Here is a 27,505-nt window from a genome sequence, read left to right on the forward strand (position 1 = left end):
ACATATTGTTGTTTTATTCCTTTTACTTATTTTCTGAATAACTGTAAGATGTAAATATTGTGTTGTTCCTGGAAGCTGTTGCCGTAATGATAACCAAAAGATACATGTGTTGTCGGAGTGCCAAGTCTAGGACAAAAAGGCTTCTCAACAGCTTTACCAATAAGCCACAAGACTCCTGAACAGGTAATCAAATGGCTACCCAGACTATTTGCATTGTGTGCCACCCCAAACCCTCTTTTACGCTGCTGCTGCTCTCTATTTATCATATATGCATAGGCACTATACATTCATGTACATGCTACTTGTATTCAGCACACGTGACAGATAAACTTTGATTTGAAAGATGGCAATCCGTAATTTCGATTAAGACATTTGAAATGTACAGCAACAGAAGTCAGAACATGGGCCGTTCTTAGTGTTCTCCCTGTACCTCAAGTCAGAATTGTAGGATAATTTAAGGTGGCATATAAGCAGACAATGAAAGCTCTTACAATATTCAATAATTACTTTTCTCTAGAACAGGTTATAGGCTACATTTGCATCACCAAGTCAGAGCAGTAGGCAAAAATAGACCAAATTATTAGGGTGAGGCACATGGGCTACTAACAGCTTACTACACAACATACACTTAGTATTACTTTCTTAGCTACAGTGGCAAGAAAAAGTATGTGAACCCTTTGGAATACCCGGATTTCTGCATAAATTTAGTCATCAAATTTGATCTGATCTTCATCTAGGTCACAACAATAGACAAACACAGTCTGCTGAAACTAATAACACACAAACAATTATATGTTTTCATGTCTTTATTGAACACACTGTAAACATTCACAGTGTAGGGTGGAAAAAGTATGTGAGCCCTTGGATTAAATAACCGGTTGACCCTGCCTTGGCAGCAATAACCAAACGTTTTCTGTAGTTGTGGATCAGACCTGCACAGACCTTGTTGTTTTTTGGTGTTCATCAAATAAAGAATGATGTATGCTTACCACGCTGCACCTTGGTCTAATTCTTCTCAAAACGATTGTTTTGAGAAGATCCCACCACAAACGGACCAAGTAGCGTGGTCAGGAGGAGAGGACACAACGGAAACCCGAGAGGCAGCCCCCAAAGTTTTTTTTGGGGGGGGGGGGGCAGATGATGTGGGTGCTGAGGGGTGAGTCCGAGACCGAGGAGGAATTCTTGGACCGTTTGAGCGAGGAGTGGTTGGCAGTGGAGAGGGACGACAGAGTTTGGAGGGGTTGGAGTCTGGAGCAAGACAGTCGCTTTGAGGAGCGTGTGATTCTTCAGGCACCATGCTTTGCGGTTACACGTACTGTGTCTCTGGTACGCATCCACAGCCCGATGCGCTCTGTGCCAGCTTCCCGCATTTGCCATGCTAGTGTAATGGATGTGAAACGGCTAGCTAGTTAGCGGTAGTGTGCGCTAAATAGTGTTTCAATCGGTGACGTCACTTGCTCTGAGACCTTGAAGTAGTGGTTCCCCTTGCTCTGCAAGGGCCGCGGTCTCCGGTGCGTCTCTTCGGCCCAGGACATCCTGTGAAGGCTCTGCGCACTGTGTCTTCGGTGCGCCTTCACAACCCAGTGCGTCCTGTGCCAGCACGCCGCAGTTGCCAGGCTAGGGTAAGCATCCAGCCAGGACGAGTTCTGTGCCAGCTCTACGCACCCGGCCTCCAGTGACGATCCATGGCCCGGAGCCTCCTGCAACGATCAGTGATTCGGTTCCTCCAGCAGTGATCTACAGTCTGGAGTCCGGGCCGACGATCTACGGTCCGGAGTCCCCGGCGACAATCCCCGCACCACCGAGATGAGATGCTGGAGGTGTTTTTTGGTGTTCATCAAATAAAGTAAGATGTATGCTTACCACGCTGCACCTTGGTCTAATTCTTCTCTAAACGATCGTAAAAAATCTCAAATATATTTTGATTTGTTTAACACTTTTTTGGTTACGACATGATTCATAGTTGATGTCTTCGCTATTATTCTCCAATGTAGAAAATAATCCCCACAAAAAAATAACTTGAATGAGTAGGTGTCCAATCGTTTGACTGGTACTTTTGCTCTGCCCTACCTGCCCTGAACGACGGGTCGCCAATTAATGAATCCCCCAGAAACTCTTGATCTATAATCCCTGTTCTGCTGTTAATTTACTATGCATTGTATGATTGCAACATGGACACAAAACATTTCCATGTCTTCCAACCATGATACAGTATGTCAATATGTGAAAGCATTCTTTTCACTGCTTAGAGCCTTAGACCAGGCATCCCCTTAAAGCAGTTATGTGGTATATGGGTTTGGCTGCAGCAGCAGCTGCTCTGGACTGTGAGTTCTACCACTGTTTACAGAATTACAGCTCTCCTCTCATGACTGCAGGAGCAGACCCCAGAGTCAGACCATATTGCTTGGTTGTCTGCCAGACAGGCCCAGACGATGCAGGCTCACTGTGGGGAGATTGATGGGAGAGACCGGCTTTTTTATGTACAACACGCACAATTTATTTTTAGATGTCCCCCCCACATCAAGACCCAAGGAAAACGCCCCCCCCGTCCCCGTCCCCCCCCGTCCCCCTTGAAAATAGGATGTGTGATCCCTGCTGTGATCCCTGCTGCCAGAGATGTCTGACTCAGCACAGTTGAAGTGGGGGCTTTTCACAATGTGGTCCATGAAAGAGAAGAGAAATGTATTCTGAATTCATCTAAATACTTGTGTGTAGAGCTGAGTAGCAGCTGTCGCTAGTGCAGATAGCACTGTGTGATGACTAGATATTACTTTTTACATACTTGAAGATTCCCCCTTGGAGAGTCATCTCGACAAGCAAATTGTAGCCTAGCTAACACAATGCTTGACCATCCAAATGGGTAAACGTAGTCATGCCCTGATGTTGTTTTCATTTCATTGCACAGGACAAAATGACAGAGATGAATGAAATGTATGGATTTATGAACCATATCTTTAAAGGGGCAATCTGCCATTGCTACATACATTTTTGGACTTATAAATGAATGATACACCATTGATTCTTGAAGAATGTAACTTATAAATGCTGCGTGATCTTAGTTCAACTATAACACTCCATCAGAACCCAAAGCTTGTGTTATTTCAATGTTTGTGAACATTGTAAATGTAAACAAACACTGTATAGCCTCAAAACATGGTTCTGATGATAATGTTGATATCATGGATGGTCAGTCCTTGCATCCACAACGCTGTCTATGAATTTGAGAGTGGTTACATTTCTCCAGGCCCATCCCTCAGCTTTTTTACCAAAACAGAGGCAGGGTTCCTACTTTGTTATTGTTTCAATAGAAGCATAGTGGAATGTCTTTACCACTGTATGCATCAAGGCTACACAAACATCATTGGGAGAAGATGGGGTTGGAGGGGGGTGATGGTATAAGTAGCATATCATCATGTCTCTCAGCAATGCCCTTCCTGGGCAGGAAGTTGATTCGTAGCAGATATGAACATATGGCACCAGGATCATTGGCATACCACACACCACTACAGCCCCTACAAGGAGGAGGGGACCACAGGCTCTGGGGGCCCCAACCCAAAAAATAAATAACATCTATTAGCTGTAAAACTGTAACAATTTCTCTCAGCACCATGGCAATATATCTAGAATTGCAGGAAATTAGTTTAATAATTCCAAATTATCTCAGCCTCATTTAAACATGCTTAGAATTGGGTTAGTGATAAAACTGCACAATATTCTCTCTGCCCCATGGCAATGTGTGTAGAATTGCAGGAAAATAGTTTTAAAACAGCAACATTTTCACTCAGTCTTCTGGCAAATGTGTAGAACTAGCTGTCCCCCCCTCCAAAAAAAAAACATGGAGAAAAAAAAGCACTTGCTCTGACCTTGAGGGCGCCCCACGAAACTGTGGTACGCCAAATTATTAAAGAAGTAAAGGAAAAAAAGATCTAGAGCTATTAGAACCGCCAGTGTATGGAACACCTTCAGTAACAGCTGGAGCTGGGCTAGGTGCTCCTCAAGGGTCTGTATTGGGTTCCATGCCAGGAGTGTGGAGCGGTAAGCACCTCAAGGACATCAATCAATAGAGACTGTCTGTGTTTGGATCCCAGCAGCATGTCTGGATCCCTGCCTCTATTCTCTGGTTCTAGTTCTATTCATCCAGCCACCTCGTTATTACCCCTCAGAGGATCATGGCATCCTCTCAACTGGAGTGCCATGATTTGTGCATCTTCACAGTAACAACTCATTGTTTCAACACACTTTCTCTCTCGCTCAATGTTCAAACTTTCAGCCTCCTAGGGCTGCAAGTCTCATTTTGCCAATAGCTGGTAATGAGTTAATGCTTTCTAACAACATAATATACAGACTTGGTTTAACTCATGCTGTCTTTAGGAAACCTCAGCACATCTGCGGATGGCCTGGCTATTATGTCATATTAACTCAGCTATAATTACCCCATCCATGGCATTTCAGAGAGTAGCACACTGGATGAGAAGTATCGAGGGTTTTTGGTTTTCTGGATGTACGTCCAAGAGGTTCTTTTCTTTTCATGATCTTCATATTGTGGTCAGTGTTTTAGTGGCTGACAAAAGGGGAAGAGAAATCAAAACGCAAGTCATACAAGAACGAATAATGATGTGTGCAAAATCATATGGAAGCTGTATACATTCCACATCTAATATATGCCATTTAGGAGACACTTTTATCCAAAGCAACTTACAGTCATGCGTGCATACATCTTACGTATGGGTGGCCCCAGCTGGAATTGAACCCACAACCCTTGGAGTTGCAAGTGCTATGCTCTGCTCTACCGACTGAGCCACACAGGACGATTTTATGAAGTTGAAGCCAAGTTGTTGAGGAAAAGGAAGCCTTGTCTCTTTCTCACAGTGGCAGAGGGGCACTCCCACGACTGACCTGTTTGTCTCACTGCCCCCTGGTGTGGCACTTTTCATGCGGTTGCTATGGACACTACTAAAACATGTTGCCAGCTGCTCTAAGAGAGAAAGGGAGAGGGAAAGAGAGAGAGGAGGGGTAGGGGCAGAGTGTATCAATGTGAAAGAAACAGAAAGAGGGAGGAGAAGCAAGGAAGGAGAGCGAGCAAGAGAGCAGCTCCTGTGAGCAGCTCCTATTGTTCCTTAGAGGGGATCTCCGGCGTTACAGCCTACTCCGGCCTGATGTTTGGGACAGCTGAGCTGGTCTTTCCTGTTTCCTGTCTGCACCAGTCACTTATCCTCAGACACTCGGCTGGAATTTAGGGAAAACATCCGATAACAATAATGACCAAAAAACACCAAAGGAAAGTCTGCCCTGATAGCTGTGTTTTTGTTTTTCAGAGGTTAGTAGAAGTATGTATGCTATACTTTAATGTGCATGTTCAACCAGGGAATCAGGTTGCACAGTCACCGATAATGTACAACTTTGATATCAAATTATAACATTGCTCTAGTTACAGTGAAATATATATATATTTATACATATATATATATATGTTTATATTTATATACATATACATATACAAATATATATATAAAAAAAGCTGACACATCTACTCATTGAAGGTATTTTCTTTACTTTTACTATTTTCTACATTGTAGATTAATAGTAAAGACATCAAAACTATGAAATAACACATGGAACCATTTAGTAACCAAAAAGGAGTTATATTTTAGATTATTCAAAGTAGCCACCCTTTGCCTTAATGACAGCTATGTGTGCCATGAATTCTAAATAAATCACAGACAGTGTCACCAGCAAAAGACCCCCATACCATCACACCTCCTCCTCCTGCTTCACTGTGGGAACCACACATGCAGAGATCATCCGTTCACCTACACTGCGACTCACAAAGACACAGCGTTTGGAACCAAATATCTCATCAGACCAAATGACAGATTTCCACCGGTCTAATGTCCAGCGCTCGTGTTTCTTGGCCCAAGCAAATCTCTTCTTTTTGGTGTTCTTTAGTAGTGGTTTCTTTGCATCAATTCGACCATGAAGGCCTGATTCACACAGTCTCTTCTGAACAGTTGATGTTGAGACGTGTCTGTTACTTGAACTCTGTGAAGCATTTACTGAGGCTAGTAACTGTAATTACCTCTTCTGCAGAGGATAAGTTAACTCTGGGTCTTCCTTTCCCGTGGCTGTCCTCATGAGAGCCAGTTTCATCATAGTGCTTGATGGTTTTTGCGTCTGCACTTGAAGAAACGTTCAAAGTTCTTGAAATGTTCCAGATTGATTGACCTTCATATCTTAAAGTAATGATGGACTGTCATTTCTCTTTGCTTACTCTTTCCTCTGGTCTAAAAAAAATAATATCCCAATGCCCCAGGGCAGTGATTGGGGACATTGCCCTGTGTAGGGTGCTGTCTTTTGGATGGGACGTTAAACAGGTGTCCTAACTCTCTGGGGTCATTAAAGATCCCATGGCACTTATCGTAAGAGTAGGGGTGTTAACCCCGGTGTCCTGGCTAAAATCCCAATCTGGCCCTCAAACCATCACGATCACCTAATAATCCCCAGTTTACAATTGGCTCCCTCCTCTCCCCTGTAACTATTCCCCAGGTCGTTGCTGCAAATGAGAACGTGTTCTCAGTCAACTTACCTGGTAAAATAACGGATAAATGAAAACATTTAAAAAAATTCTACAATGTAGAAAATAGTAAAAATAAAGAAAAACCCTTGAATAAGTAGGTGTGTCCAAACGTTTGATAGGTGCTGTATATGTGAATATTTTGGATATACTGTATGTTTGAGGGCTCTTGGATGATGTTTTACTGTATCTAAGCAGTCAAATCACAGATTGGCAATGGAGTGGAATTAATTATTAGAATGGGATTTTTGGGTCGAAAAAGGAACTCCAAAGGAGAGGTTGTGTCTGGTCCCATTTGACTCATTTCCTCGTCTTTTAGCCATGTTTGGTGGGGCTGACATGTTTATCAAACCTAAAGCCATCTGTTTGGTTTTCATATCCAGTTTTATGTACACAACTCTAAGAAGGTAGAGATTTAGTGTATTGCATGGGTCTATAACCACATATCTCAAAGATGGATCTCAGCCACTATCAGACCTTGGCTGCTCACACTGGATGTAAACAAACTCCTAAGGATAGATTCCCTCTGTGTCATATTAACTACAGGGCAATGGATGCTCAAAGTGCCCTCAACAATACCAAAATACCATGTGCATTTGTGCTTTTTCCACTGATGGACAGCCTTTCTTTATATTCTTATTCAATAGTAATGTAGTTTCGTTTCCCAAGAGTTGGGGGAGGTCAAGGTCACTCTTTATTCTCAATCTCATTCTCACGAGTCTAAGAGCACAGCTCCTCCCAACAAGAACTAGCTAAACATTTGGATGATCATTATGGCTTTCTTTCCCAGAATCCTCCCAAACAAAACTGCTTTCAACTTTCAGGGCACAAATCTCTGTAATACAGGGGGTTGAATAAACAAAACCAAGCAAAACACACAAGATGGGGCATGATGCTCCTCTAGCCTTGCTATTCTTGCGTTCTCACATTGCACAATAATGCAATCTAAACTTAAGTCTTATTTGCAAATTGTGCAAGGATCAAACTTCTCAAGTGTTATCATAGTGACAGGCATATCGGAATGGAATTTGGTTGCATCTCAGAAATGTCCTCTGATACTGAACATAGAAAGAGTTTCTCTGTAACCTCTATCATTCAATATATTTTTCCATATATTCAATATATTTTTCCATCTTTCAAGTTCAGCTGCATCATTCAAGCTGCAATGCTCCAAAGGTGGATAGGGAATAACTGACATGCCCATTTTTAGTACCCTAGTATGTAGAGTGCTTAACCCCAGGTTTTACAGGCACCCACCCAATAAGATACTACAAATCACAGCTGTCAGAAACAACAGGTTGGTACCGTATGGAAGGGGAGGACAGGAATGCACTGAAGAAAGGCGAGATGGAATGAGTGAGTGAACGATTGAGTGAGGCCTGGTTTTAGGAACTAATTGTAACCAAGCCCAAATGACAGTGGGCTCCATAAGTAGAATGGGGTGACAGGCATCCTCCACATCAAGTGAATGAGCTGCATTCCCATCTGATCCTGTTGATGAATTACACCATGGGAACGTGCATGTGGAGGGAGAGGAACCACAAAGCCAATTCTTTCCAGATACAGCACGTTTATCTTCCTCTGAGCTTTAAAAGTAAAGATGGATTTGTTTAGACCTTAGAAGTTAGAACTCTCAAACTGAATGGATCTAAGGCCAATACGACCTGATTCAGTGACAATTAGATTTTATATATATATATGCCTCACAGAAGCCCGGCGTTTGTCATGTTTTGGGGGGTTTGAAGCTCTTCCAAAAGACTCCTCACATCGTGTTTATTCTGATGGACAGATAGCTAGCTGATGCCGAAGCAGGGACATTGGCCACATTACATAAGACAGACGGTCACGGAGACATGAAGTGTTTAGCTTCAGCATAGCTCAGTGTTTACAGCAGAACCGAAATTACTTTAAATACTGGAGCTCACAAGTCTTTCCATGGAGTTTCCAAGTACTCTCTTTGCGTCTCTCTCTCGCTCGCTCTCCCTCTGTTATGTCGAGTAACTTCAGTACTACATATGGTATTTGTGCCTCTGGTATCCACTGTATTATTAAACTACACTCCATTTGAATGTACAGTGACCTGAATTATTGGCAACCTATATGAACAAAGAAGGATGTTACACTCAACATATGAATCTAACTTCTAACGTCAATAAATCATTTTATTCAAAAACATGCATGTCAATTATTGGCACCCCTAGACATTCCTATGAATAAATCTTATTGTTTATTCCGATTAAGATAAAAAAATACAAAGTTAATCTGAGACTTTGGGAACTCTTAAGTGGTCATCCATGGCTTCCTGTTTCACTGAAGTATAAATACGAGGTGACACCAGGCTAAACTCAGTCATCCATCAATATAGGAGAAGCCAGAAAACACACAAAAGAAATGAGACAAAAGGTTGTTGACCTTCACAAATCAGGTAATGGCTATAAAAAATGAGCTAGCTACACCCCTGAAAATACCCATCACTATTAGGGTAATAATTAAGAAATGTAAAACTGGAGCTCTGATGACCCTGCCTGAAAGAGGACGCAACGGTATTTTGCCTCCACGCAGTCAGGAGGGTTCAAGTGGCAAAAAAAACAAACTCCAATGATCACAGTTGGAGAATTGCATAAGTTGGTTACATCTTGGGGTCAGAAAACTACAATTAGACGCCACCTCCATGACAAGTTATTTGGAAGGGTTGCCAGATGAAAGCCTCTGCTGTCACTAAAACTAATGACTAATGTCATTGGAACTTTGATTGGAACCAGGTTATGGTCTGTTTTTGGCAACAAACACCAGAGGTGGGTTTGGTGTAAAAAGAGCCATGGTCATGCAGAAAATAACCTCATCCCCACTGTGAAGTATGATGGTGGATCTGTGATGTGGGGCTGTTTTACTTCCAATGGCCATGGGAACCTTGTCAGGATACATGTCAGGCCAAAATCTGTCTGCCTCTGCCAGGTGGCTAAAACTGGGTCGTCATTAGATCGAGGAGGCACTCTTTCCTCTGGTCTAAAAAAATATGCCAATGCCCCAGGGCACTGCCCTGTGTAGGGTGCCGTCTTTCGGATGGGACGTTAAACGGGTGTCCTGACTCTCGGAGGTTATTAAAGATCCCATGGCACTTATCGTAAGAGTAGGGGTGTTAACCCTGGTGTCCTGGCTTAATTCCCAATCTGGCCCTCAAACCATCACGGTCACCTAATAACCCCCAGTTTACAATTGGCTCATTCATCCCCCTCTCCCCTGTAACTATTCCCCAGGTTGTTGCTGCAGATGAGAACGTGTTCTCAGTCAACTTACCTGGTAAAATAACGGATAAATAAATAAAATGATCCAAAGCATACCTCCAAATCCACAGGAAGATGGTTCACTGACCATAGAATCAAGCTTTTGTAATGGACGTCCCAGTCCCCTGACCTAAACCCCGTTAAAAACCTGTGGAATGAGCTGAAGAGGAGAGTCCACAAGCGTGGACCTGGGAGTCTGGAGGTTCTGTATGGAGGAATGGACTCAAATCCCTTCCTATGTGTTCTCCCACTTCAAACATTCTAAGAGATGACTCAGAGCTGTTATCTTGGAAAAGAGAAGGTGTTCTCCCACCTCAAACATTCTAGGAGACGACCCAGAGCGCTTTTCTTGGCAAAGGGGTGTGTTCTCCCACTTCAAACATTCTAGGAGACGACCCAGAGCGCTTTTCTTGGCAAAGGGGTGTGTTCTCCCACTTCAAACATTCTTGGAGACGACCCAGAGTGGCTATCTTGGCAAAGGGAGGGTGCAAAGTACTACATGCAGGGGTGCCAATAAAATACCAATTATTTTATTCAAAAACATTGATGACGATTTTTCTGTGAACAATTTTAACTTAAAAAGGTTGGAGTCATACAGTATGATATGGAGTGTGAGATCAAGCAGATAAAGTCTGAAAAAAGTCAGTTTAATCATATTTACCTAGGATGCCAATAATTCACGAGGGCACTGTACATGCAAATATATTAAGAGTAAAGCATTCTAACCTAATGGTGAGCGATTTCAGCTGCTGTGAAAGCTAAGTCTGAAGTTTATCATGTTATCCATGCATGATGAAAGTATGAGAGACGAGCTTCCGAGATGCCATGTTCCTTGCTGCTGCTGTTTGGTGAGTGACTTGTGATTAACGGCATAACATGCCACCAATGTGGAAAATATTACACACGGTCTTTTAAGAGGAGTGTTCAAAGCCTTGGAATCAAGTCACTAACTGTTGGCCATGTTGCTAAACCACATCACTGTGCTATTAACAGACTTAATTAAAACCAACCAATTTCACTCTTCCCTTCTGCCTCCTCGTGCATCTCTCCCCCTCTGTCTCACTCCCTCCCGCTCTCTGCACCCATTGTGGTCTTTGAACGCGTTAATACGGCATGAAGACATATTTAATGGGGTATGAAGGCCTCCCCCGCCTTATGTTACAGATTATAGTAAACCACTGAATCTCAGCCATACATCGGTATGGTAAACTTGACATTTGTTCTTAAACAACCCTCAAGCTTCTCATGTTCTATCAAGTGACACAAAATGTCCTCAAACATTTTGTGGGAGGAAAATCAAACATTCACCATACAATAAATGATTACTTTAAAGTTGTGTAGGTTTTTGATCCCACCATTTAGAACATTATTCAAAATGGCAGTTGTGTTAAAAGTCTAGCACTAAAGTGACAAATTAAAAACCATTGAGTACTTGTTCTCACAACCCATAAACACGTAAGAGACAATGTTATGAAAACATGAAACCCATTTTGTGGCACTGGAATTTCAAACAAATACAGGGTCTCTAGGAAGTGGATGTCTCTGGATCAGTCAACTTCTGTGCATCCCAAATGGCACCAAAGCAGTGCACTATGTAGGGCATAGTGTGTAATTTGGGAGACAAGCCTCAACTCCAAGTTGGAGGTCAAAATACATGCTGTTGGGTAAAGTGCCTTGTCAGGGACAGAACTTCACATATTGGAACCCCTTGCTATTTTTATGCTGTGTTTCCACAGGCAAGTTAAACTACAATTCTCACGTTCACATTATATACAGCATGCCTGTAAAAAAATAAAATAGCTGAATCATGAGTATGATTTTATTTATTTCTCACTTTATTATATCTTAAAAAACAAATAGAAGAAACCAGAATGAAATGGGTCTACAAAACAATAAGTTAAACACAAGGGGATTCTGTGTGACTACACACGGTAAGCATTTAAAAAGGACAGACATGTGAAGGCAGTGACTAGTTAAGTTTGTTAGACATGAAACAAATATGTACAATTAGAACTTAAAAACACCAAAATAATTTCACATAATTTACAAACTACTGTCCTAGTTGGCATTCCAGTAGCTAAATGTTAGGGTCATGATGGATATTGAATAACAAGCACTTTAAGATAGAGTTAAAATACAATTAAAACTTGTTTTTTTAAAGAATCAAATATTTTACAAATAGCACTCTTTCATCCAACTACTGTTTGCCGTCACTCAGGCTGCATGATTCTGTACAGGTCCACAATCCTCATCCTACTTCATCCTACAATTTCAGGGGAAGAGACTGTGCCAAGCATGAATATTTTTGTCATTTCCAAAAGCACATAAATGCCCTCCCTGGACATGTAGAAGTCTGATTAATTCAGTGGACTTGGCTGTGATATCTAGAAAACAAGAAAACAATATACACTTTCAAATACCGGCTCTCAGCCAACAAGCACTGTCTGTTTCTACAGAATGTGCCAAAGAACCTAAATAGATAGATTATTCCCGCATGTTCCTAGATTCACGGGTTAGATCCTAGAGTCATTGTTTTCCATGTCCTTGTCTTGGGACTCTACTCCCCACAGCTTTTTAAACGCTGCAACAGTGGAGATACAAAAGGCTTTCTCTTGTGGCACTGGAATGTATTTCACCAGCTGTAATAAAGCTGGTGTTCTTTAACTGTAGTAACTGTGTGAGAAGCAGTAAAAGTTCAATTCCATTCTCAGTCAGGTGCTTGACCCTAATTCCATTAACTGCATTTTAGTCAGCAGGGTAAAAATAGAAAACCACCCCCAGATGTGAGATGTCGTTCTGTTGAAAATTGCTTATGTTTTAACAAGATCTAAAAGTGCTCTTGACAAAGAAAAGCCCTCCATTTTTTTGTACTCAGCAGGAGTAAAAATGTAAGGTCTGTCAGAAAAAATGAATAGCATGCTGTAAAGTGTGTGTGAAAGAGCTAGAGAGAGACTAGAAACCTCTGGACACCACTCTCCCACTCTAAACTGACATGATCTTTTCCGGCGATAGCTTAGACATGTTGCGCATTGGATTGGAAAACCTTGCTGCCTGCTGGAAGCTGTGGATAAGACTGGGGGGGGGGGTCGTGTTTAAAGCCTGACCAGCTCAGACCAGTTCAACCTTGGAATTGGGGTAGACTGCAACCACGTCATATCCCTCAGGAGGCTGGACACGGGCCATGGCGTGGGTCTCACAGTACAGGTTCTCCTCAATGAAGAAGTAGCCCCTCTGCTTGAGGTTCAGGCCGCAGTCATCACACATGAAGCACTCTGTGTGGTACAGTTTGTCTCTGGCCTTCACGATGGTGCCCCTATACAGACCATGTTATTAGTCAATCAATCAAATCCATTTCATAAAGCCCTTTTTACATCAGCAGTTGTCACAAAGTGCATACGTTAGTAAAATGTTAAAGATCATTTATATAATTATTGAGAAGCAATTAAGAGCTATTTGAATATCATACATTTTCTTAAGTAGATCCCTGTTTATTCAAGTTACAAGTATGCCATTCATGGATGTGAGCATTTGCATAACCAATAAGGACAAAATAGCTTCAAAAACAGCCATAAATTTGGTTGAATCTGAACGTCCCCTGTATCCAGCCCTTTATCCTACCTACTACTGCTATACAAGTAGGTTCATTCTTTAGTGCCCTGCCTAAAACCCAGTGTAAACGCTCTATACAACAGATCCATTGTGCTAAGCCTCCACAACAGTCTTGTTCAAATGACATCACTGTTTATCCATGGTGCTTGAGCAGTGTGGGGATTACCAGCACATCTGGGTTTCTGAGGAGGAGAGGGTGTGGTGCAGAGGTTGAATTATTAAAAAAGTGATATATGAACATCTTATAAGCTTGGACCCGTTGGAGCAGGACTAAACTGTGTCACAAATGGCACCCTATCCCCTATGCAGTCTCTGGTCAAAAGTAGCACACCATAGGCCTAGAGGGAAAAAGGTGCAATTTGGGGACGCACACCTAGTCTACCGTATCGTTGTCATCTTTTCGGTTTTATAATGACTCACACTATGCCGTTGCCACAGCGCGTGCACTGGGGGAGTTTCTGTAGGCCAGGCATGGGGCCCATGGGACCAGGAATGGGGCTGCCCAATTTAGGGACTGGGGATTGAACTGGGGACCTTACGCTTCTCACTCCAGACCTGTCAGTGGGGGACACACCTGTGGACAAAGAAAACACCTCAGTTAAGACCAGCAGAGTTCCAGGTAACGCACGAGGCTACCGAGGCGAAGGTAACGCACGAGGCTACCGGGGCGAAGGTAACGCACGAGGCTACCGGGGCGAAGGTAACGCACGAGGCTACCGGGGCGAAGGTAACGTTCCAGGTCATGTACTGTATAAGGCTACATGGTGAAGTTTCACCTCGGACCAGATCTAAGATCAGCTTCCCCTCCCCTGATCCTAACCTGGACTATTAGTTGGGGAAAATTACCCATGATCAGTCTAGGGGCAACTTCACCCTACACCAGCATGAGCTCAGAAAGCAGTGATCAGCTCTGAGTGAAAAGATGACGAAGAATTAAGGGTGTTCACACTTGGCTTAGGTAGACACCAAGGTCAGCTCCCATCCACCACAGAGACATCACTCCTCAGCTACCACTTCACTCCCTTTGTGCGTTACCCTCAGAGGGCATGGCAGGGGTACAGGCACAGGGCCAGAGCAGCACTCACACTGCTAGCCTCTACTTCTTTCTTCCCCATCTCTCTATTCCTCTCTCTACCTGTGCCTCCCCCCTCCACATACCAGGGATGCCAGGACCTGACACACAGCAGGAACACATCAATTAGGAGATGAAATAAGCAGTTGCCTGGCAGAGCAAACATTCCACATTAAGGAGCAGACCAGCACACCAGAGTGCTACAATCACACTCCCCCTGAACCACGGAGTGATGAGGTGCCAACGTGGCCCATTAACCCAGCATGCCCGTGGCCTGGTGAAGTACCTGGTACTTGACAAAGAAGTCTCCATCACTTCACTAATGCTCTGTGACTATGAGCTTTGAGTAATAACAGGGTCTATTTTTGCCGTAATAATTGATCTATTACGCATCTAGTCATCATTACACTCAAATTCCAGTCAGAAGTTCTCATGGGATGCTCACAAGTGAGAGGGAGGTTCAATCATAGGACTTGTACAGAGCCACTATGCAGCGCTAGCGTCATTTGACAGATTCACTTCATGTCTCAGACAATCGTCTTATTATGGAGAGCTGCCCCCGTGATATTCCCATCCATAAACTCCATGGGAGAGGATGGAACATACAGATGGTAGGATCTTAATTTGATCACTCTTGTTACTGAGAATATTCCTGCACCACAGGAAGTGCAGATGAGTGTTGTGATTTACATAAATTCACTGAAAACCCCAACTAAGTGTTATATTAACAGTATGGCACTTTACATAGGTTATTAGCTGGCCAAAAGTAGGCTAACCACTGATCAAGCAACATTATGGACTAAAAGTTCAAATCCTGTTGCAGCAGGATTATTTTGCTGTGATAATATAGGTCAAAATAAGATGCTCTATCTATAGGAATGACATCTACTAAGAAGTCTTTATGAATAAAGTTCAAAGCTTGTGATCCCCCCCCAACTTGTAGATCCGGTGCCTGGAGGTTCCACCTATTTATCTTAGTTATTGGAGCAGCTTTTTAGAAACAGATCATGGCTACCCGCAGTGGCTAATGGGAGTAGCATTACTAGATAAACAAACTAAATAAAACATTATGTAACCCAGTCTATATTTCTTACTTTGAACAACCTCAAAAGGGTTACACTCCTACACAGGGGATTGGCAGAGACTTCAGAGTTGACTTGTTTATTTTTCAACTACAGGCGGTACAGTGTGTGCCACATCTGCATCCTCAAAAGCAAAGTAAATAAATGATCACTTCCCTCCTATATCTGACTATTATGTGTCACCGTAAAGTAGTGATTTGTCAGTGATTTGCTATAGCCAGGGATTTCACTCTAATAATAAACCGAATCCATCATGCCATCGTCTCCACCAACAACCCTGTCTGACACCGCAGATGGTAAGATCTGAGCCTGTCGAGCTCAAGCATAACAGACCAACTCGTTTGTTCTCACTTGAAATCCCAGGGATGTCGACATTTTCAAAAGTGGAACGTTTTATTTTGAATCGGATGAGGATGACAATATCACACGCAGTCAAACGCTCCTCTCGGTCTTAACATCAACGCTGAGCTGGAAAAGAGTATAAAATCCTTCAGAACAAAACAAGGATTTCCAGACTGAGAGCAACAAACAGAGCTTCAAGGTGTCAGCATCTTACCAGAAGCTTAACCCAGTGTCAATTACGCCTTTTGTGGTCGTGAAAAACAAACAAACATTTAAAACCCTGCTGCAGTTGAATCGTCCTGGTGCAATTTAATCAAATTCTGTTGAAACCATTGACTTCTCTTCCTTAAACTCCTGTAACACCTGCAAGTGATTAGCGACAAATTCAAAGAATAACAAGGCCTGCAGTTCATCCAAAACCTTCTCAGGGAGCTCCGACAGACAGGATGCCAGGTTCCTAGGGATTATCTGGTCTGTTTGGGTTCTCCTTGAGGAGCTAGGGCATGGCCATGATGGAAGAAGCTGATCCTAAAACATCACATGACTCCTAAGGACCTCAGAGAGCCTAGGACTACTTGGAATAGTTCAAAAAACACCAGGAAGTCATTCCTCAGGTTGTTATGCAATAAACTTCACACAGTCCTGTGTCTGGAAACAAATCACACACTACACTTCCAACGGAAACGATTTAGCTCAAATATACAAACATATCTAAATGTACATAAACAATCATGAGTATACAGAACATGCACACAGAGTACCAGTCACACGTCTGGATACACCTACTCATTCAAGGGTTTTTCTTTATTTTTACTATTTTCTACATTATAGAATAGTGAATACACCAATACTATGAAGTAACACATGCAGTAACCAAAAAAAAAGTGTTAAAAATCAGAACTGTATATTTGAGTAGCCACCCTTTGCCTTGATGATAGCTTTGCACACTTGGTATTCGGTCAACCAGCTTCATGAGTTAGTAACCTGGAATGCATTTCAATTAACAGGTGTCTAGTTAAAAGTTAATTTGTGGAATTTCTTTCCTTAATGCGTTTGAGCCAGTCAGTTGTGACAAGGTTGGGGTGGTGTACAGAAGATGGTATTTTGCCAAATAGGACTAAGTCCATATTATGGCGAGAACAGCTCAAATAAGCAATGAGAAATGACAGCCCACTTTCAGACATGAATGTCAGTCAATGCAGAAAATGTCAAGAACTTTGAAAGGTTTTTCAAGTGCAGTCTTAAAAAAAAACACCAAGCGCTATGACAAAACTGACTCTCATGAGGACCGCCACAGGAAAGGAAGACCCAGCGCTACCTCTGCTGCAGAGGATCAGTTCATTAGAGTTACCAGCCTCAGATTGCAGCCCAAATAAATTTGGTCTGATGAGTTATTTGGTTTCAAACACTGTCTTTGTGAGACGCAGAATAGGTGAACGGATGATCTCCGCATGTGTGGTTCCCACAGTGAAGCATGGAGGTGGTGGTGTGTTGGTGCTTTGATGGTGACACTGTTTAGAATTCAAGGCACACTTAACCAGCATGGCTACGACAGCATTCTGCAGCGATACGCCATTCCCATCGGGTGTGCGCTTAGTCCCACTATCTGTTTTTCAACAGGACAATGACCCAAAACACACCTCCAGGATGTGTAAAGGCTATTTGACCAAGAAGGAGAGTTATGGAGTGCTGCATCAGCCGACCTCAACACAATTGAGATGGGTTGTGATGAGTTGGACCGCAGAGTGAAGGAAAAGCAGCTCCTTCAAGACTGTTAGAAAAGCATTCCAGGTAAAGCTGGTTGAGAGAATGCCAAGAGGGTGCAAAGCTGTCACCAAGGCAAAGGGTGGCTACTTTGAAAAATCTCAAATTTAATTTAGTTTGACACTTTGGTTACTACATGATTCCATAGTTTTGATGTCGTCACTATTATTCTACAATGTAGAAAGTAGTACAGATAAAGAAGGCATTTGAGGGAGAGACCCATATACACACATTTATAAATAAATAAACTATAGGGTGAATGACATGTACAAACCGCTAAATAAATGGACTCATATAGAGCCACAAATGAGGGTACCTCCATCCTCTGCCTCCAGTATGCCCTGTAGGTATTTGAAGGAGCCAGACTGTTTGGGTGCAGAGGCTGGCTCCTCTGGGTCCTGCAGCATCTTATACACGTCTGACTCTGTGGTGACTTCAAAACTAGGACCGTTCCCATTACGTCCCAGGGGAGAATGAGTCAGAGGCTCAGGGCTGAAAGAGATAACAAATTAAGTCGTTTTTAGTCTGAATTCAGTGTGATCAACAGCTTCTATGACTGAAATGCCTCCACTAAATGTTGCATTGTCTTTAGATTTAATTCGTAAATGCCGTAACATGACTTATTTTTAGGGTAAAAAGAAAATGCAGTTTAACAAAGTAAAAATCCCAGAAGATACTGTAACATTAACAAGTTATACAACACTTCATACGTGGTCTTCACATTGACATGGTGAATATACCATGATATCTTGAAACTACTGCAAAGGTTTTCCACTCCTCCATGGCCACCATGCCTCACCTGTGTGGGGAGCTCAGGCTCAGGCTGCCCATTTTTTTTGGCAAGACTCTGTCTCTGTCTCCATTGCTGCCATTGTTGTGTGCGTACAGGCCGGCTGGGTTGTTGTACTGCATGTTGTTGAGGTGCGGTGGCTCGGAGATGTAGGAGGGTTTTCGGCTGTATCCACTGCCGTTGTGACCGCTGCTGTAGCCACTGATGTATCCACCGGTGATTGGTCCAGTGCTGATTGGTCGGAAATTCTGGAGAAGGAAAGAGCAGAGGAGCCATTAAGTAAAGTATGGTTGTTTCCAATGCACTTCTATAGCTGTCATAGTCTGCTTGTTCGTCACCTAACATTTATGGGAACATGAATTACATCATCTCCAAGGCATGAAGGTGACTGTTGGCACAGAGGTCAAAACATTTCGCAATGACCTGCACAAACTATACAATGACGTAACCAAATACTTCAACGTTTACTTCTGCAGACAGACTTCTACAAACTGCACTGATAATCTACAGTGGAGTGGGTGCTACATGTGTGTTCATCTCTTCAAGCTACAGATTACAATCTTTTGTTGATGTTATCACTTTTCTAACGGTTGATTTTAGTGGCATGACTGTCAAACAAGAGACAGTGACTTAATGGCTGTTGTAGGGGGCACACAATCATAAATCATAAATCCTCTGTAAATATGTCAAATGCCGTGACTTGTTTAAATGGTTGTGCAAGACATAGTTGTCATCCCAACGCATGCGTGTGTGTTGAGTGGTGGGTGAATTCACTGGTTGGCCCCAGGAAACAGAGGTTCAGACTCTCTGGGCAGGCAGCAGGATCCCTGTCTTGTCATCTCAGCAGATGTGGCCTGGTCCTTGTTCCCTGGCTGGCCCAACCACCCACGCATAGGCCATTTCTAAATCCCCTCTCTGCCGAGCCCTAGACACCATACCCAACCCCAAGCTGTGTTTCAAACCCTGGGCTTGAGCCATATAGCCAGCCCTCTCCCCAGCCCAGACAAGTAGCTCCTAGAGGGGGTGACAAGGAGAGGACCACCAGGCCATCAGAGCAGAGGGTGAGTGTAGCTGTATCTGAGCCAGCAGTCCAACCCCCCCCTCATCCTCCAACCCCTCTACCACTGCTCCCCAACCCCTCCCCCAGCCCCTCCCCCTCGCATTCCAATGATAACCGTCAGTAATTGTAGCAGGAAACCTTTCATTTTCTGGTCTTGGCAACAAAGTACAAGAGGGGAAGAAAATAATAAGAGTGCATTATATTACGAAGTGTTCCTGCAGTGACATGACAGTAAACTTGGCCTTTTACGACTTCTTTAATCTGTGTAAACATGACGTGTGGATGGATTCCAGCGCCTCCCTCAGACAGTTACAATAGAAGCCACAGGGCCCTGAGCGAGCTCACCAAGAGGGAGAAGCCACAGGGCCCTGAGCGAGCTCCCCAAGAGGGAAAAGCCACAGGGCCCTGAGCGAGCTCCCCAAGAGGGAAAAGCCACAGGGCCCTGAGCGAGCTCCCCAAGAGGGAAAAGCCACAGGGCCCTGAGCGAGCTCCCCAAGAGGGAAAAGCCACAGGGCCCTGAGCGAGCTCCCCAAGAGGGAAAAGCCACAGGGCCCTGAGCGAGCTCCCCAAGAGGGAAAAGCCACAGGGCCCTGAGCGAGCTCCCCAAGAGGGAAAAGCCACAGGGCCCTGAGCGAGCTCCCCAAGAGGGAAAAGCCACAGGGCCCTGAGCGAGCTCCCCAAGAGGGAAAAGCCACAGGGCCCTGAGCGAGCTCCCCAAGAGGGAAAAGCCACAGGGCCCTGAGCGAGCTCCCCAAGAGGGAAAAGCCACAGGGCTGCAGAAATGCTTGGCAAACAATTTGGCTACACCAAACCCTCACGAGAGTGAATGCAGATAACGTCAGTGATTATTTACTGTATTCAAGCATGTTAAATGAACAAACATGTTTGGATGTTGCCTGTTTAGTGGCAATTTTCACATTAACCGATGGAGCTCGGGAGACTAAGCGAGTAAGGTCTGCTTCAAATCCCTGGCACACACGTTTATGTCTGTTGAATGCCGAGACCACTCGAGAGACCACTAGTTGGAAGACACTTTTCTGCATAACATGCAGTTATATGGCCTTGTGTCTGCAGCAAAAAGATACGAGTGGATGGCAGATTTATAAAAAGGCAGCACATCTGGTGCATAGCTTTTAAAAGTGCCAGGTTGGTAACATTTAGGACCTGTCAGTGCTTTTAAGTTGCTCTTAGGTATGGAAGTAACCATTACTTTCATTAAATAAATCACAGCAAGCAGACTGTCCCATTAAACTGATTTATCATACCTATGCCGGTCTGTAATGGGGATTTTTTTTTTTTAAACGGCACAAAATAGTTTATGAGATCGTGCCAACTGGTGACACTCCTTCCACAGAGTGTGTGCTTTGTTAAATCATATCTAAAATCACCAGATAACATCACCTAGTAACCTTATCTTGTTATTTAAACCAACACAATCAAAACTAATGTTGCTATAGTACGACCAGGCACTCTTTCAGTCGCCCACATACAGTTCAGTTCCTACATGGGAAAAAGTGAAATCCCCTTTCTTCAATTCTTGACTCCAGCTCAGAAACACTGGAGAGAGAAAGCAGCAAGTATTTATGAGAAGCAGTTCTGTCTGCTCAGAAATTCTGTCAGTCATCAGATTTCACTGACCTGTTTTACAATAGTGAATAAGCATGGCTCTTGGTTCTGGGTGACTGACTACTGAGCCTGTGTGACTAGGCGGGGGGGGGGGGAAATTATGTCTTTCAGACTGGGGACCGTTTAGACAGAACCACAGGACTCCTGGGAGAGAAAACAAAACTGACTTAAAGCTACATGTATTATAGTAATAAGGACTCAGAAAGGAGGGGGACGAGATATTTACTGCTGTTACCCAAGTCGACACACTGCAGAATTTGGTCAGGGAGAGGTATAGAGCAGGAAGGTGAGGAAGGGGACCCTCATTCAAATCATATTCCTGCTTAAGTTTCCCCCTCATACTATACCTCCCCATGGTAATTATGCTTTTCACATAGCGCTCTGCATTGCTAACCAATCACAAACGAGCTCTTTATGACCCCTGTTCCTATCCCAGAGGCAGGCACAGGGACAGTGTGTCCAGAGCTGGCTGGCTGTAGGCAGCCTGTTAGACAAACAACGGGCTAGCTAGCGCGCCATTCTCTGATCTCCATGACCCCATCCGCTCCCCAGTGCGCTGACAGGGGGAGAGGGACTTCTTGGTCAACCCAAATACAGATTGACATTTCTGGGGATTACCAGCTGATTAGTTATTACTTCACCCATTACTGGAAACAAACAACTAAATATGTGGGGTCACAAGTTCACAATCTGAAGGCCTGGATGAATGTGGTGCAGTGAATGTGAACTCTCAATGGCACTGTGTTGATTGTATATTTTGAGGAAAACTCATAATTGAACATGTTTGACAGAGGTAGAGTATGTATGGAACAGCACACTAAACCCCTATAGAAAGATCCTATAAGTACATCACAATTAGACAGTATTGTCAGTTCTCAAATGCTAGGAGGGAGAATTCTCTCCATCTTGCCAATGCAGCTTGAGAATGGAACCATCGTGATGCAAGTCCCATTGTTTCCACATTCTAAAAGGTCCATAGTTTCCAAGCCCACTGCAAAAGCCACAATTGTGATTCCAATGAGTCTGAGGGAACAATGCAGAGCAATACAGAGGCATGTGGTTGGCCACCTGTGGACCTACCTCATCACACTGTAGACCACAGGCATAAGTCCCCATTTATTCTAGCAATACTGTCAAAATGAGTCATACTTTTTTCCGATAATCTTACAAAACTCTTGTCTGTTGATGAGTAAGACGAGTTCATGGAAATACTAAATTTTCCTCCAGTTTCCCCACAAATAGTTTTCGTTTCAAAGCTGTTCAGGCTCAGATCCAAAAATGCAGTCATTCAACTTTGAGAATATCCCATGTTCTCCTTGTTCAAGGAAACACCACCGTGTCACTTCCTGCTAGCTAGAATTCCCAGATGCTAGTTTGGAATTTCCAATGACTTCAGCTGCTAAGTAGGGAGTTCACGTGTGGTGCCTAATATGTCTGGAAAACACAATCAGCATTGTTCAATGCCGGTAACCTCTTTCAAGGTATATTACACTAGCCTGGAGCAGGAAATAACCTGGGTCCTTCATTTAGCCTAACTCAAGGGACCAACCATTTCCCTCCCCCTGAAGCAAATGAGCCAAAATGGTACTCACTTTGCTGTTTTTAGTTCAACTTTAACTCTATTAAAAGGAGACCAGAGTCTTTCAGTAGAGAGTGGATACAAGCTTTCCAAACCTCCCTCTAACTCTTCCAGGAGATAGAGAGTACAGCCTTCTCTGATTACAGAGGTACTGCTAGCATGCATGTCTGTTTATATAAAGTTTAAGTTGATTGCTCCCCCTCGTTCAGGTCTGGTATTTCCTCGTATTAATCAAGACAAGACTTCAGCTCGTGTTGAGATCGTGAAATCCAAAAAGAGGTCCTAATCCCCAGGACCCCTTCTCAGGAAAACTTGACAGTCTCCTTGGATTGCCTCAAGGCTGAAATTGGGTGGTCCTTCACCTTGTTCATCACTAGGCAGATTTAGATCTTATTGCTACCATGCTTGCAAAAAATAGGATATCAACCATGTACCCCAAGACCATTTGAAATATTTAGAGTTAGGATCAGTGGCTTTGACTTAGTAATGGATGTCACACATATTAAATCAATAAAATGTCAATATTTCTGAAGACAAATCCCCAAGAATAAAATACTAAATGTAAACTCAGGCTCAGCTACATAGACAAAAACATCACTGTCCCATTCACCTACAGTGATATTAATGAAAGAATTTACTTGCTATGTATTGAAGCTTTCTTTCATTAAAAAATGTCCACCAGCCTGCCTACTGATGTGGAAGTCAATACAGGCATCGGTCTGCTGTATATAGTTTCAACCTTCAATTGATGACGGATGCTTTTCATTTCAGGCCTTTGTGTGACCATTCAGCCCAGTCGACAGGGATTTCCCCACTGAAGCGACATGGGAAAACGACCAACATGACACCAATGCCCACAATTAAAGAGGAATGGTCATTTCTCAAATGTCCCAGCCACAATACACACATTGTCTGCTTGTTCTGCCTCACACTGGTTAGTGTCGGAAAACTCTGAAAAGTTCAACGGCAAGGGCTTGGCTTGCTTGAGTACGCATTTGGCAGATAATCGTTTTGAAACAAATTGAGGCCCAATTTCAATACTTTCCAACTGACAGAGGAACTCTAAATCATGTGAAAACAGTAGTTTATCAGTAGATCATCTGTATAATCGTATCCATGTAAACAAGTGCAGCTCATACCTGTGGGGACTCAGACTCCAACGTAGCCATGAATGGACTGGTCTTGCCATCTTCAATAACAGTTGGAGACCAGACTTTGTCTTCACACCTGAAAAACAATACCCAGGAAAGAGAGCTAGGTTAGTCATTGTTTATCTATAAAAACGCTCAGAGGCTTTTAAAGAGGTCATATGTGCTCCAATCAATGTGTTTACAGGTTATTTGCTCACAGCAGTCACTAAGATGCTCTTAAAATAACATTTCTGGATATGATTGTTAGCGTGGAATAAAAGAGATGAATCTCAGGACACGTACACCATAACACAGTTATCAAAAAAAGATGACTTGAACATTCATATTAAATACCACTAACCACTGCTGAATATAAGTGGCATATGCCATGGGATGAGATTGTGCACTGCCCTCCAAAAAATAATTTCACAGTAGCAAGTGGCATGCGTCTTTGTTTGGCAGGCATAACACTGGCAGCTAAAGGTGACCACATTCCAGTACACTAATGATAGTCATCTCTACAGCAGATCAGCAAAACTACGCCATGAACTCAGTACATCTTGTTATTAGATTAGCTCAACATGTTAAGACAGTCATCCAGGTGGACAGAAACAATAGGATGGAAAGGCTTAAATAAGGAAAGTCTGCTCTCTGTGTCTGGTGACATTGTACAATAAACCCCATTGAATGAAGGACAAAGTGATTTTTTCCTACCATGGCTAGGCCCATTTATGTACTAAATACAGAATCTATTCGTATACTGTACGTTTGTCCTGTTTTAAAAATGCAATAGGCTAGTCTACATGCCCTGTGCTACACGTCCCAGACAGAATTGCATCAGCCAGATTTAGAACTTCCCATAAAACCATATGGTAATAAAAAGGTGAAATCCAAATTGGCATGGCATTATACAGCATTTAATGGCACACTTGAGGGGGTAGTGAAAGACTTGAGGGAGTAGTGAGTAATGCTTTTTAGAATTCCTGAACCATTTTCCAAACGTGTCAGGGGTGCCATTGCTTGACTATTTGCTGTTATGTGGGCAGCTTCCAAAAGGCCAATGTCATGTCATCACACCAGCCCCAGCGAGGGAGCAGAGGGCAGTGTGCGTATGTAGAGGAACAAATATGATTTTCCCTCCACTCAGTAAGTCAGACAGCTATTCATTCACACCTACGTACATAGACGCAGGCCTCTGGGGCAGGAGAAAACAATGATTCCTCTGAGTTCTCCACTGGTGTAAACTTCACAACTGGAGGATGAGGTCACTCGATTCAGCTGGCATGGCTGCGGCCACATGAGGCAATGCCTCAAAAATGAGCACAGAGGTGTTCGTATCAAGGCTGCTTTATGGGCAAGTGTTTGATGGATGAGCTGCAGGCTGCGTGGGATGATGACCTTCCCACTACTTATATCAAGACTTTATATCCCAGGATGTTTCCTTGGATAGATATGAACACTAATGAGCAAGTCAATTGGCGGCGAACAAATTGACATTTGCTTAAATACAAAAGAACCATAGAACATGGTAAGAAAGCCGTGAGGACCAAAGACGTACGAGTGGAAACAGAGGCCGAGGGAGAGGCAGACAATATGACACACACCAATAGGCCAGGCACAATGGAATATATTGTTTTCAGCGATCTAGTTTAGCATGTGCTCCAATAGAGTCAGCGTTTGAGGGATTAGTGGAGAAACTGTCTGCAAGGGATTCGAGCTGTGCAGAGCGCCAACAACAAACAGCCTTCTACGCTCTCCTCACTGGCTTCCAGTGCCAATAACCCAAAAGGGAGACATGTACTGTATAGGGAAGACCTTCAGAGCCTGATTCCATGGCTGAACTAACTGCATTTGGTCTGAGCCTTCTCCATCTCCCCTTGCTCATAAATGAGTGTACAGTTGAAATCGGACATTAACATACACTTAGGTTGGAGACATTAAAACTTGTGTTTTTCAACCACTCCACAAATTTCTTGTTAAAAAAAACTATAGTTTTGGCAAGTCAGTTATGACATCTACTTTGTGCATGCAAGTCATTTTCCAACAATTGTTTAGACAGATTATTTAACTGTATCACAATTCCAGTGGGTCAGAAGTTTACATACACTAAGTTGACTGCCTTTAAACAGCTTGGAAAATTCACGAAAATGTCATGGCTTTAGAAGCTTCTGATAGGCTAATTGACATCATTCGAGTCAATTGGAGGTGTACCTGTGGAAGTATTTCAAGGCCTACCTTCAAACTCAGTGCCTCTGCTTGACATGGGAAAATCAAAAGAAATACGCCAAGACCTCAGAAAAAAAATTGTAGACCTGCACAAGTCTGGTTTATCCCTGGGAGCAATTTCCAAATGCCTGAAGGTACCACGTTCATCTGTACAAACAATAGTATGCAAGTATAAACACCATGGGACCACGCAGCCGTCATACCGCTCAGGAAGGAGACGCGTTCTGTCTCCTAGAGATGAACGTACTGTGGTGCAAAAAGTGCAAATCAATCCCAGAACAACAGCAAAGGACCTTGTGAAGATGCTGGAGGAAACAGGTACAAAAGTATCTATACCCACAGAGTCCTATATCGACGTAACCTGAAAGGCCACTCAACAAGGAAGAAGCCACTGCTCCAAAACCAACATAAAAAAAGCCAGACTACAGTTTGCAACTGCATTTGGGGACAAAGATAGTACTTTTTGGATACATTTTCTCTGGTCTGATGAAACAAAAATAGAAATGTTTTGACATAATGACCATTGTTATGTTTGGAGGAAAAAGGGGGAGGCTTGCAAAACGAAGAACACAATCCCAACCGTGAAGCACAGGGGTGGCAGCATGTTGTGGGGTGCTTTGCTGCAGGTAGGACAGGTGCACTTCACAAAATAGATGGCATCATGTGGCAGAACAATTAAGTGGATATATTGAAGCAACATCTCAAGACATCAGTCAGGATGTTAAAGTTTGGTCACAAATGGGTCTTCCAAATAGACAATGCCCCAAGCATACTTCTAAAGTTGTGGCAAAATGGCATTTTGTGGGCAGATCTGACAAAGCGTGTGGGAGCAAAGAGATCCCAACTTATTGTGGGATGCTTGTGGAAGTTTACTCAAAACGTTTGACACAAGTTTAAATTGTTTAAGGCAATGCTATCAAATGCTAATTGAGTGTACGCAAACTTCTGACCCACTGGGAATGTGATGAAATAAATTAAATATGAAATAAATCACTACTATTATTTCACATTCTTATTATTTAATTCTTATTATTTCACATTCTTAAAATAAAGTGGTGATCCTAACTGACCTAAATATCTTTGCTCACTGTATAGACTTTTTGTTTAGTTTATTCCATCTGTAACTCTGTGTTGTTGTATGTGTCGAATTGCTATGCTTTTTCTTGGCCAGGTCGCAGTTGCAAATGAGAACTTGTTCTCAACTGGTGAAATGAAATAAAAAAATATATTTTTTGCCTTCCTGTGACTCCAGGTGCTGTAGGTGTCCTGGAGGGCATATAGTTTGCCCCGGTGATGCATTGTGCAGACCACACCACCGTCTGGAGCGCTGCGGTTGTGGGCAGTGCAGTTGCCATACCAGGCGGTGATAC

The 27,505-nt window shown here is 43.1% G+C and overlaps 1 protein-coding gene across 1 annotated transcript in view; it reads right to left on the reverse strand.

Annotated features, from left to right (window-relative positions):
• Positions 1-11,667: 11,667 nt before the first annotated feature.
• Positions 11,668-27,505, reverse strand: part of LOC135550959 (PDZ and LIM domain protein 4-like) — a 37,026-nt gene continuing 21,188 nt past the window's right edge. The window contains exons 3-7 of the mRNA XM_064982262.1: positions 23,919-24,006; positions 18,524-18,762; positions 18,041-18,216; positions 13,885-14,038; positions 11,668-13,168 (exon numbers count right to left, since the gene is read on the reverse strand). Coding sequence (XP_064838334.1) covers positions 12,964-13,168; positions 13,885-14,038; positions 18,041-18,216; positions 18,524-18,762; positions 23,919-24,006 — 862 coding nt within the window. The 3' untranslated portion in view covers positions 11,668-12,963. The remainder of the gene's footprint in view (positions 13,169-13,884; positions 14,039-18,040; positions 18,217-18,523; positions 18,763-23,918; positions 24,007-27,505) is intronic.

Source organism: Oncorhynchus masou, chromosome 12 (assembly GCF_036934945.1).
Source record: "Oncorhynchus masou masou isolate Uvic2021 chromosome 12, UVic_Omas_1.1, whole genome shotgun sequence".
Classification (NCBI taxonomy): domain Eukaryota; kingdom Metazoa; phylum Chordata; class Actinopteri; order Salmoniformes; family Salmonidae; genus Oncorhynchus; species Oncorhynchus masou.